At 39.3% G+C, this 13,050-nt stretch overlaps 1 protein-coding gene across 2 annotated transcripts in view; it reads left to right on the forward strand.

Annotated features, from left to right (window-relative positions):
- Positions 1-40: 40 nt before the first annotated feature.
- LOC117435113 (formin-like protein 1) overlaps positions 41-13,050 on the forward strand; it is an 81,333-nt gene continuing 68,323 nt past the window's right edge. Inside the window, exon 1 of one of the 2 annotated variants that reach the window (XM_034058062.3) lies at positions 41-680. In XM_034058062.3, the coding sequence (XP_033913953.3) occupies positions 519-680 (162 nt within the window). In that variant the 5' untranslated portion in view covers positions 41-518. The remainder of the gene's footprint in view (positions 681-13,050) is intronic. The other variant, XM_034058063.3, reaches the window with a different exon arrangement.

The raw sequence follows: 13,050 nt of genomic DNA on the forward strand, positions 1-13,050 counted from the left end.
TGTTTGCTTTTGAGCTTGTGGTAACGTACAGGAAGTAAGCGCTTTTTTTTTTGCAGCTTAGTTTGAATGTACATTTCAAACTGCTATTTCAACGCCCCTAGAGTATGTAGCAAGAGGACTTCCTCTCTTGCAACATATCGGATCTGTGGCAATCTTCGTAATCTACCATTGACAAATGGTGGTATTGAGAGACAGTATTGGGTGGACAGGGCTTGGACCCAAAGCTGTTAAAAAGATGCATCTTCCAGGATTAGGAGATATACCTACAGATGGAAGATAAAGCATAAAATGTGTAGAGCTACAGCAGTTATGACATACAGCTTCTTAGAAATTGTTTTGAAGTACACCACAACATTTTTTTGTTCAACCTAAGTGGTTTGTTTTTTATATAAATTGTTTGGCTGATCTTAATTTTTGTTTTTTACGAGAGCTTTCTCTGTTTTTTCTTTTTTTTACGGACATCTCAACTTCAAGAGCGAGTTTAAACTCTGGATTTCAGTGCTCTACAGAAACTCAGAATGGGCAACGCAGCCGGGAGTATGGAAGTTTCCTCCCAGGGTAAGGAGGTAAAAACCCCACCACCTGCAATAGTGGCTACTCCGCCACAGAAGCAGCCAGCACCCCCTAAACTGCCCATGCCTGCTGTGGGTGAGCTGGAGGAGAGGTTCAACATTGTCTTGGTGAGTCCAGGCCCCACAGGGAGGGGATTGTGGAGGGGGGGCAAGACCTGAACATATACTATAAGCTCTGAAGATAGTTTGAAGGAACTGAATTTAGCCTAGAACAAATATGAATTAGGGGGTCTTGAGTGAAGTCTTAAAAGTTAACCCTTGCAATACTTTAAGCATAGCACAGAACGCAGGACCAGAGGACACAGTTGGAAATTAAGTGGATATAGACTTAGGACAGAGGGCAGGTGAGAGAGTAGTGAGGGTATGGAATGGGTTGTTGTTGATGCTGAAGAAAGTTTTGATTTCTCATTTGTAATTTGTTGTATGTTCTTACTTGCTTAGTAAGAGAAAAGTGTATATATATATATATATATATATACACACACACACACAGTATATTATTATTATTCATTTAGTAGACACTTTTATCCACAAGGAGGTTAAGTGATTTGTTTAGGGTCATGCACAGTTAGTCAGTGGCTGAGTGGGGATTAGAACCAGGGACCTTCTGGTATGAAGCCTCTTTCCTTAACCACTGGACCACCAAGCCTGCCTATATATAGTTTACTTTTTATTCTGTATGTAGCAGTGGATTTCTATCTGTAAAAAAATCAGTAACAGTTGTTTTCTGTTATCTGAGGCCCTAGCAGGTGTGTGTTGGGTGTGTGTGTGGTTTGTATATTTATAACCACAGATATTCTGAAGTCAGGAATTTAACCATTTTAGGGGTATCCTTCACATCAATTACTATTTCATAATGTATTCTGATGTCAGAATGCATTATTCAGCAGAGGTTTTATTGAAATATGTTCTTAGCACTGGTATGGAAATGTGTGAGATATTCATACTAAGTTCCAAAAACTTTACAACAACTTTTGTAATCAAATTGCAAAACCATGATGTTTCATATTTAATACACTTTTTAAATGTTGCCGTTTTGTTACAGGCCTTAAATATTACTTGGGACATAACAGCTGTACTCTGAACACAAGCAGTTCTATAACTGAATGGGAATTGCACTGTTATACATGTTAAGTGCATAAACACAGTATTTACTGTACACCATTTAAAAACACATATTTCAACTAGGTGTGACAACATCCTGTAAATGACACTTGAACTCTGCCTGTTAAAAACATGAAATTTAATTATATATTGTTCAAAAATATATCAGTTATATAAAGTATAATATATTACACATAATATATAATTCACAGTATAATAGCTTATAGTATTTACCATAATATTTACTGTACAATACAGGCGTCCACAATAGTAATGATTATTGATCTGCTCGGGAGTGGACAGGAATAGCTTGTGACCATGTGGTGTCCCTTTCTGAATGTGTCTAGTTAGACAGCATGAATGTAAAGACAGGAGAGTGGTACCCCTGAAAAATGGGGTGTACCGTTGTGTGTGGTTAATTCAATTAATCTCTATTTAAATAGGAATAGCTCAGGAACATCTTTAACATTGTAATCACATTTTCTATACTTATTATTATTATTATTTGTTTCTTTAGCAGACACCTTTATCCAAGGCGACTTACAGAGAGTAGGGTGTGTGAACTATGCATCAGCTACAGAGTCACTTACAATTACGTCTCACTCGAAAGACAGAGCACAAGGAGGTTAAGTGACTTTCTGAGGGTCACACAATGAGCCAGTGGCTGAGATGGGATTTGAACTGGGGACCTCCTGGTTACCAAGCCCTTTTCTTTAATCACTGGACCACACAGCCTCCTTATACTTATATACTTATACCTTGAATATAATGGCAACAGAAAGGCTACTTGGTTGAGTGGAAAAGGGTGTGTCTCGTGTAGTTTTTCAGTGATTTAGGCCACTGTACCGCATCTGTTGCTTGTCACCACACATTGCATACGTGTGTAGGCTCAATCAGGCATGACACGCTGTGGCAAAGTGGTAAGTGGTGAGTACAGGTCCAGGGGTAATGCAGTGCAGTAATGAAACATTATAATCCGGTTTTAAACCGTTTTTATTTGTATCCAGGTCTGGTGACCTGCAATACACAACAATGTGTAGTGCACGGAGTATATAACAACAGGGTTGCAGTCCCAAATAATAAACACAAATATCTGTCCCACAATATACTAACACGGTCACCAGTCCTGGGTGCGTGCAGTAGTGCTCGTGGTGAGTGATACAGTTTATTTCGTGACAGTGGTGAAGTGCTGTTCCGGCTTTGTGCTGGCCCAAGGCGACAGCTCCAGAATCGTGTTAGCTGTCTGGTGATTCACAAACAAGACAATTACTAACAGACAGAACAAACAAACAAAAACACTCACGATACTGTTACAGTCCTTTTGGAGTCTCTCGCCGTCCTTCTAGGTTTAAAAACCACAAACCAAGCAAAGAAACCGATTACGATTCCCCCTTATATGCTATCACGCATTACCCCTTGGTAAACGAATGCAGCTGCCTTTACAATCTACGGCTGCTACATTGTTTTCCTTCCGGGTTAATACGTTCTTGCAACTGAGTCTCGCCTTCTTCCAGACTGACTGACTTCCCGACCTGGGGAAAGAACTGTCAGGCTAGCCCGTCCAAAGAACTCAGTCCTCGCTGCTTAGCACCCTCACAGGTCAGGAGAGAGATTTACAACCAAGATTCATTATATTTCTGTGACACACGTGTACCACCGGAGTTGTGCTTTCCCGTCGGTAGTTTTATGGAAACGTTGGATACACATTCAGTGAAGGAGGAACAGCTACACTGTTCCATTGGAATGGGAAGACATTTTTTTTTGTCCTACTAAAGATAATTTGCTTTTGGAGTAAATAGCTTTGAGAGTTTAGCCTAATCTGTTTTTAACATCATTTTTTTTACATTTTGATACATTTATGTGACCAATAATGTTTCTTCTCACGCTGCTAAGCTTACATATTTGTGAAATAAATGCATCAAAATCATTGTTTTTCCTTTCTTTACATTTTCTGTACATTGGGACAGCTACCATGCATTTTTAAAATGTATTACTAACTAAATGAGAGAAGTGCTGGTTGAGAACTATTGCAACAAAATAATTTTACAACATGACAACAGTTGCTAGACAGCAGACTGAAAATGTGGCTTTAAAGTATAACCACTCTTGACTGGTGTGAGTGAGTGGTGTTCCACTGCTGGGAGCCAGAGCAGCTTTTGTTGAACTTGTCTAGCCAGTTCTTAAAGGATCACAATCCAGCAGCACAGCAAGGCTTGGTAACTCATTCAGTGTCTCCTACTCTGGGTCCTAAGTCTTTCTGGTCTCTGTGCTGTGCCTGAAAAAGTGACTAAGGTTCACCTTGTCAACCTCAATTTAGTCTCCCCTAAAGTGACAGTCATGCAACACATTTACTAACATTTAATTTAAATTGTTTCTGCCAACTTCTGTATCCCAGTAGTAATTCCTGTGTTATTATAATCTGTGCATTTTGGACAGGCCCGGAGGAAGGCCTAGGCAAATTAGGCAGCTGCCTTGGATGGCAAATTCAGGGGGGTGCCAAAACCCCCAAAAATTAGAAAGCATGGAATCTGCATTATGTGCGAAGCACCACTCCCGTGACGTTTAGCACCAGGGTAACTGACATTGCACTGAAGAATCCTATCCAAAAATGCTCTTTTGCATGGTAATGCGTGATCGATAGTACATTGCATTCATTCTATCTATTATGCTGTTCTATAGAGAAAATGGTTTTATGACTGACTTACGTCATCCAAAATGGAAGCGCAAAGCTTCAAGAAGTAAGCCACTTGACAGGCATCAATTTAAACTTATCGGAATTTATGGTATTTTTACAGTAAATACTAATGTTAATAAAATGTGTTCTATTCCAACCTCTGAAGTCCAGAGTCAACCCATAAAGATATACAAATCAGAACTTTGCCTATATCACAATGACTGGCAATATTACTAATCTGTAAATAGATATGTAATACTATTTAAATGGGACCCGGACATGCGCTGAATTCATGGGTAAAAATGTTTTTGGTTTTTATTTAAACCTGACTAGCTAAGCTACTGTCACATTCCAATCTTCCTACTTACCCATATAAGTTGTTATTAGGGGGACTAGATGTGTTCACCGGGACAGGCTGAGACAGTTTATGTTTACCAGTTCATCACCAATGCATTTAATAGACAGGTGTATAGGGTTTCTGGTTTTCGGTGTTTCCCTCCCAATTTTTTTATTCTCCAATAAGAATTATTCAATTGATCCCTGATAAGCCATTCATGTATTATAATAATAATAATAATAATAATAATAATAATAATAATAATAATTAACTTGTGAAGTACTGTATTGCGTGTTTGTGTTTGTGACAGCGTTTGCTGCCTTCATGTTTAATAATATGTGCTTACCCTTAAGAATTAAGAAAAAAGTATGCACTGGGACTTGTGAAAGTATTCTAAAAGCATGAAGTTAGTTTAATTATAGTGCTGTATGTAATTAGACTGACAGTATTGGGGAAGGTGTAGTTGATGTGACGTCTGTGTTGCCCTTTCTGCTAAGTTTTTCTACAAGTTTGTATTTTTAAAACAGTCATTTAAAATCCCATATAACGTGGGAAACCCAATTTAAAGGAAGAACTGAAATGTACTTTCTTGATTCCCTTAAATGAGTTCAAAAATAAAAAAAAAAAGTTGATGAAATTGTTTGCCATTGGTTTTGCTAATTTGAATTTGTGTTTTTATTTATTTATTTATTTATTTATTTATTTATTTAATTATATGCCACCTTCTTCACCAGGTCTCCTTTGAAAAAGAGATTTTAATCTCTTAAATAAAGGTTACATAAATATTGGTACCACATTTGCAAGCTGCTAGTCAAGTGTTACATCTCCCATCTGTATTGTTTTGTCCTGAATCTCTTCATGAGGACAGCCCTTGTTTCTCAGATAGATTCTGTCTGGACCAGGAGATTTGTATGTCTTGAAAGCCCCCAGTCCACTTAGTACTTCTATTTGATTTCTACTAGCATCTAGCAAAGCATGTGGACTTGTGGCTCGTGAAGCCTGTATAAAGTATTCATTCTATACTGTATATCTGTTATTGCCAATACAATGCTTCCCCTTAATAATGCTATAGTCAGGACCCTTAGTGCTATTTGTGTTCTGAGAATGAAAGTGCTAGTGAAATTGCATTATAGGGAAAATAGCACATAAAGAAGGAGCGTTGTACCATCATAATTTGTCCATTAAAGGTATTATTTAAAAAAGCCCTACATATAGAGGTATAATGACATGCCCCTTGTGTATTGGAATCCCAATTCAGCTATGAATATGGAATAAGTGTTGCATAGCAATGTGAGCTCTCTAGGTTTTACTGTGAACACTGGTTATCGCAAAACACCTTCCTAGACAGTTTAAGTTCTGTCACTTAAAATGTGGTAAGTATGTGTGCTTTTGCAATATCTTCCTTAACCCTTATGTCAATCCTATTTTTATACTGGTGTCATGACAAGAGCTCATATGAGTGAGCTTTATTTGTTCTGGGTTAATAAGGCTTTTTCCTCACTGGAGTTGTAGAGGTAAATGATTTCGATTTCATTATACTACCTATGGCTGGTTTTACAGACCCTGATACTAATCTTGAATTACCTTACCTAAAATAACATTAGGCAGTCCAAGATTAGTGTTTATCAGGGTCTATGAAACTAGACATCCTCTCCCTTCCCCTCTCTCTCTCTCTCCATATATATATATATATATATATATATATATTGGATGACTAATTAAAGCAATTAGTAGATCATATTCAGGGCTCTATATTCACATCTCTGTTCTACATGGCTGTATAAATAATCAGGCAGATCTTCCAGTTTTCTCCTGTGCTCATAGTCATTTAAAGTGACTCATTGAAATAGGGAACTTAATATACAAAGAACAACCTTTCTATTTTATAATGAGCACGCTAGTTTTATTATTAGATTAGATAGTATTAGACATGCAACCTGCTCTTGTGCAGGTCTGTATCATAGGATCTCTGAAGTAAAAGCCTGCTATGTGTTTGGTCAAGGAAAACTGAACCATAAAGATACAAAATACAATATTTAAATCATGATAAAAACACAATCTGATAACATGACAGTAACTATAATAAGTTGAAGACATGGACCTTTCTAGTAGAAAAGTTATTTTGGTGTTGCTAAAGCTGGTTTCACAGATCATGATGTACAGTTAGATGAGGTAGTTTCCCATGTGAGTTTCCATAATAAAAGCACAGCAACATGTTAGAAAGTGTAGTGAAAGCATGGTAAATCATAGGTACAGTATACCAACCTACAGACATTATGCTGGAGCAGAGAGTGTGAGCATGAAGCTATTCAACTCTGAGCATCACCTGCCAAGTCAAGTTAAATCATGGGCATTTCTCACCCTTATGCAGAGGAGTCATTTAGACAAGCAGAAGTATTGTTTCTGTGCAAGCCTAGCTAAAGATAAGTACCCTTTAGCTGAATTTGCACAGCAGATTTGACAAAGCTTTTATTAGCACTGCATAAAGAGCTTATTCAAAAAGCAAACCAGCCTCAGGCCTTCCAAGTGTTACCCGTAAAGGTGTTATTGGTGCCCTTTAATGAAGTCTATTATCTGTAGAACAAAAATCTGAAAGAAAAGAATGAACGGAACTACTACCTAAAACTACAACCTAAAAGCCTCTTTCGAATGAAAGTGATTGTGTCTAACAAAATAATTATAGAATGCTTGCCTATTGTACACTTCCATTTGTTGTGTATGTGTCAAATGCCCAGTTTTGAAAGAAACACATATTATTGTAAACATCTATATTTTAAAACATGATGGGCCCTATTCATAAAAGTACTTGCCGACTGGCGTAATAAAACTAATTTTGTTTAAAGTTAACGAAAGTCGTCCATATTGCTATTCATAAAGTGATCTGAGAATACGGGCAACTGTCGCAAAGCACTTTATGAATGGGTATTCAGTTGTTCAAAAACGGAAATCTGTGTCTTTTTGATGACATCATCAGCATTATTAATGTTCCCTGGGTGGTGTCGGTAGCTGCTGCAAAAAGAAAAATAGAATCCACTGACAGCAGCCTACTACCGAAACCCGAGTCTGCAGGTGCAGCCAGTACGCATGCCAGCGTCAGCGACACACTGTCGCTGGAGGTGAAAAGCGCTCAGTGCCTACTGGCGCTGGTGTATAACACCTGTAACATGTTAAACCAGCGCTCTGTGCCGCACCGCCACGGACCAGCAGCCAATTGCAAGCTAGCAAGCCAAGATAGAAAGTGTCACATGACAATTGTTCGTGTGGTGTTTTAGCTTGCTGAAATCATCTTCTTTAGAAACTTTATTTTTATTTTTGATGGCACACTTTGTAAGTGATAGGGACGGGACATTGAAAATAATTGTGGGAAATGTCATTTTAAGACCTTGAAATATACCTTTGCTTCTATGCCTCGATCCCACATTTCCCACAATTCTTTTCAACGTCCCGTCCCTGCCTATTGGCTGAGCGTCACATTCAAATTTCAAACTACACAGACAGACACGGAACATTTCGCTTATTTGTTTTTAAGTTACTAACTGTCTCTGTTGAACCGAGTACTGTTTTGTTTTTAGCCGTATTTTTATTTTCATCGGCAGACGTGCGATGGATGCAAGTACAGAGCTGACATGTCATTTTATAAAATTATATTAAGCGAGGTTTCGGGTAAATATATAAAGAAAAAAGGGAGTGCATATTTTAGCACTAGTACAACAAGACCATGTACAGAATTAAAATGAATGGACTATAGAATAGTTGTTTCTTTTTTTGTAAAAATTTAATTGGTTTAAAAGCAAACAAGATTATCCATAAACTAATGTTAACAGAAAATAAATATAAAAAGAGAATTTCGACAAAAGCTGTCACTGCTGATTGGTTGTTTCTACGTGCTTTGTCACTGCTGATTGGTTGTTTCTAAGCGCTTTGAAAAGGGAGACTCTTCCAGAATATCACTTACAATGTGCGCCATCAAAAATAAAGTTTCTAAAGAAGATGATTTCAGCAAGCTAAAACACCACAGGAACAATTGTCATGTGACACTTTCTATATTGGCTTGCTAGCTTGCAATTTGCTGCTGGTCTGCAGCGGTGCGGCACTGAGCGCTGGTTTAACATGTTACAGGTGTTATACAGTAGGCACTGAGCGCTTTTCACCTTCAGCGACAGTGTGTCACTGACGCTGGCATGCGTATCGGGTGGCAGCTGCCACAGGCAGTTTGCAAAACCTGATTCCGAAAATTTAGCACATGTCATAATTTAGAAGAAAAAAAAATATATTTTTTAAATAAATACTTTGTGTTTTCATTTAGTTCTTTTCTTTGACTGTTTTTATTGTTTATATTGTTTTTATGTACTAATGTACTTTCGAATGTCCTTTTTCTTTTTAAAAGGAAAGGGAGATCATGTCTAACTAACCTGCTTGAGTTTTTTGAGGATGCAACATCAACAATGGATAATTGCAAAGCATACAACATGGTTTATTTAGATTTCCAGAAAGCTTTTGACAAAGTCCTGCATAAAAGATTAATTCTCAAACTGAACGCAGTAGGGATTCAAGGAAATGCATGCACATGGATTAGGGAGTGGATAACATGTAGAAAACAGAATATTGCAGTTCTGGTCACCTTGCTACAAAAAGGATATTAAGAACATAAGAAAGTGTACAAACAAGAGAAGGCCATTCGGCCCATCTTGCTCGTTTGGTTGTTAGTAGTTTATTGATCCCAGAATCTCATCAAGCAGCTTCTTGAAGGACCCCAGGTGTCAGCTTCAACAGCATTACTGGGGAGTTGGTTCCAGACCCTCACAATTCTCTGTGTAAAAAAGTGCCTCCTATTTTCTGTTCTGAATACCCCTTTATCTAATCTCCATTTGTGACCCCTGGTTCTTGTTTCTTTTTTCAGGTCGTAAAAGTCCCCTGGGTCGACATTGTCAATACCTTTTAGGATTTTGAATGCTCGAATCAGGTCACCGCGTAGTCTTTTTTGTTCAAGACTGAATAGATTCAATTCTTTTAGCCTGTCTGCATACGACATGCCTTTTAAGACTGGGATAATTCTGGTCGCTCTTCTTTGCACTCTTTCTAGAGCAGCAACTCTTTCTAGAGCAGAACTGAACACAATATTCTAGATGAGGTCTTACTAATTGTGACCGAGCTGTTGTAGTGATGACGTCATGGACCAGGCTGGAGTAGTAAACAAAGGCAAACAACGGATGGAATGGCGGTGGTGGAACTGAGCGCTACGGCACTCAGCTATTTTATTGAATAATAAAACAAAAGATTTAAACAAAACGAAACACTACAGAACAAAAAGGCGCATTGGCCAAACAAATAAACAAATAAGTATCATGCTGGTGTAAACCAGCACGCTTAGCAGTTGTTTTTAGCAGTTGTTTTTAGCTCTCCTTGCTCGCTCTCTCATACTCTCCTCTGTACACTCTCCGCGAGGGTAGAGAGCTGCAGGTTTATATACAGTGACCATCTCCCGATTAGCAACAATTAATCAATGAATTAACTCGGGAGATGGTCATCGTCTGCACGAGTTTAATAAGGATGCGTGACTGTCAGCTAGCTAAATAAATCACTAGCTAATCAGTCACGCATCCTCACAAGGTTTTTAAAAATACAAAAACAATAACAAATAAGTGGCGCTTTGCCGTAATAAGCATATAAATCATAATATAAAATAAATAATAAACAAAGGGGCGGGACACTCCGCCACACTAATGCATTGTAAAGTTTTAATATTACTTCCCTTGATTTAAATTCAACACTTTTCACAATATATCCGAGCATCTTGTTAGCCTTTTTTTTTATAGCTTCCCCACATTGTCTAGGTGAAGACATTTAAGAACATAAGAAGAACATAAGAAAGTTTACAAACGAGAGGAGGCCATTCGGTCCATCTTGCTCGTTTGGTTGTTAGTGGCTCATTGATCCCAGAATCTCATCAAGCAGCTTCTTGAAGGATCCCAGGGTGTCGGCTTCAACAACATTACTGGGGAGTTGGTTCCAGACCCTCACAATTCTCTGTGTAAAAAAGTGCCTCCTTTTTTCTGTTCTGAATGCCCCTTTATCTAATCTCCATTTGTGACCCCTGGTCCTTGTTTCTTTTTTCAGTTCGAAAAAGTCCCCTGGGTCGACATTGTCAATACCTTTTAGGATTTTGAATGCTTGAACCAGATCACCACGTAGTCTTCTTTGTTCAAGACTGAACAGATTCAGTTCTTTTAGCCTGTCTGCATACAACATGCCTTTTAAACCCTGGATAATTCTGGTCGCTCTTCTTTGCACTCTTTCTAGAGGAGCAATATCCTTTTTGTAACAAGGTGACCAGAACTGAGCTCAATATTCTAGGTGAGGTCTTACTAATGCAAGTCGAGTTACTACATATTTTGACAGCAAAAAAACCCCCAAAACTCAAGCATTTTGGAAAGTAACCGAAAACACTAATTTCATACAGTATATCAAAAACGAAAGCCCCAGGAAAAAAAACGATTTACATAAAACTCGAAAATAGCTAAAAATAAGCACCGAAAAATACAATTAATAAAACCTGAAAAACAGAAGCTCTAACTATCTACTATATTCAATGCAGTGGAGGAGTGTGCTGTGTGGATGGGGAGGAGTCAAGCGTAAGGCGGGACTTATGGTACAAGACATGTACTATTGGCTACTGCAGTAGGCCGTCGCTGTCAGAAGGCAGGGTTAATATTTTTAAAAGATCATGAGAACACTTTGGGAAAGTACTAAGGAGCTCGCTACAGAGGACATAAAATCCCCCAATTTTAGCTGAAGCCCCCTATTTGAAAAATATTTCCCACCACGTTTACAACCTGGCAACCCTGGCTGGGACACGGAACAGGAGACTCGTTGCTGGGCAACCAATTGAGCAGTGAGCTGATCGGGAGGTCCGGATTGGATGGAGGGCGTGTCTGCGCCTCAACTCTAGTCTACTGCACAGCGAATTGCTACACAGACAGGCACTGAGCGAAAGCTTGCGCTTGTTGACATTGAGGAGGAGATCGTCCGCTCCACAGGATTAACTGCTACGGAACCCTTCAACTGCAAGAAGGTGCTCGTGAAGGCATTGCCCAGCCGAGGCCGTCAGAAAGAAACTGGAGGCCCCAGGAGGATGCCGGGACTTCAGGAGCAACAGCAGTAGGTTAGTTTAGGGGAGGTTGATCCCAAACAATGTATAGAGAGGGTTTTCGTAGAGTAGTAGGTTCCTGGAGCGGGACGTCTCTTTTAGTGAGACTAGCGCTCGCCTTGTGTGGCCATCTTTTTTTTTAATTTTAATTTTTTTTAGCTTTGTTTTGTTTTGTTTTCTTTATTAAATCTGACACTAGGGCTATCACTGCTGCTACCCTAGTTACAGCCTGTGTTGAATTAAATCTGCTTGCCTGCGCAGTGTGTGAACACCCAATGCTCTGTGTCTGCCTCATTATTATTCAGTGACGAACCACACACGTAACACTTCCTCCTTCCCAGCCCCTCCCCTGTACTCATTGCAAAGGGTGTGGACTCACACAGGAAATGTAGCTGGTTCTCATCTCTACTTATAAACAATCACGTCATGTGCTTCTGCTTTCCTGGGTACACGCAGTGGTTAGAGTGTTAGGTCACAGTAGCTATAAGGGTGTGGGGTTAAGTAGATCAGTGGTTACAGTGCTGGGCTGCAGTGTAGAAGGCAGTGGGTTTCAGCTGCTAAGTGGTTACAGTGCTGGGCTGCAGTGTGGAAGGTAGTGGGTTTGAGTAGCTCAGTGGTTAGAGTGTTGGGCTGCAGTTTGGATGGCAGTGGGTTTAAGTAACTGGGAAGGTGTTTATTTAGCACCTCACTTCTTTTAAGAGAATCACAGAAGCGAACTCTGGATTCCTTATATTTGACTGGCACCCACCTGTGAGACTGAGTGTCTTTAGAGGAGATATTTCCAGTTGCTGCACAGGTCTTTCGATAGCTCTCTACTCCACATTGCAGCAGGCTCCAGTGAGACAGGCTTTCATCTCTGAGCGACTGCCACACGGGAGACTGTGAACATTTTATTCAATACAAATCTAATTACATTTTAGCGCAGCATCAACACTCACATGCCTGCATTTACCAGTGAGGTCACCGGAACACAGGTTGTGCTTTAGCGTATACACTGTTTTTTCAGTTATTGAAGAATTTTGGTTTGGTTTGCCGCTCTTTAGATTTTTTTTAAAATTTGGAATCGCCAGTTATTTTTTCTCATTTTCTCCCCAATTTGGAAATCCCAATTAATTTTATTTCAACCCAGCTCACCGCTGCCACCCCCGCGCTGACTCGGGAGAGACGAAGACAGACACACACGTTCTCCGAAACGTGTGCCGTCAGCCGTCCGCTT

Source organism: Acipenser ruthenus, chromosome 28 (genome assembly GCF_902713425.1).
Source record: "Acipenser ruthenus chromosome 28, fAciRut3.2 maternal haplotype, whole genome shotgun sequence".
Taxonomy (NCBI): domain Eukaryota; kingdom Metazoa; phylum Chordata; class Actinopteri; order Acipenseriformes; family Acipenseridae; genus Acipenser; species Acipenser ruthenus.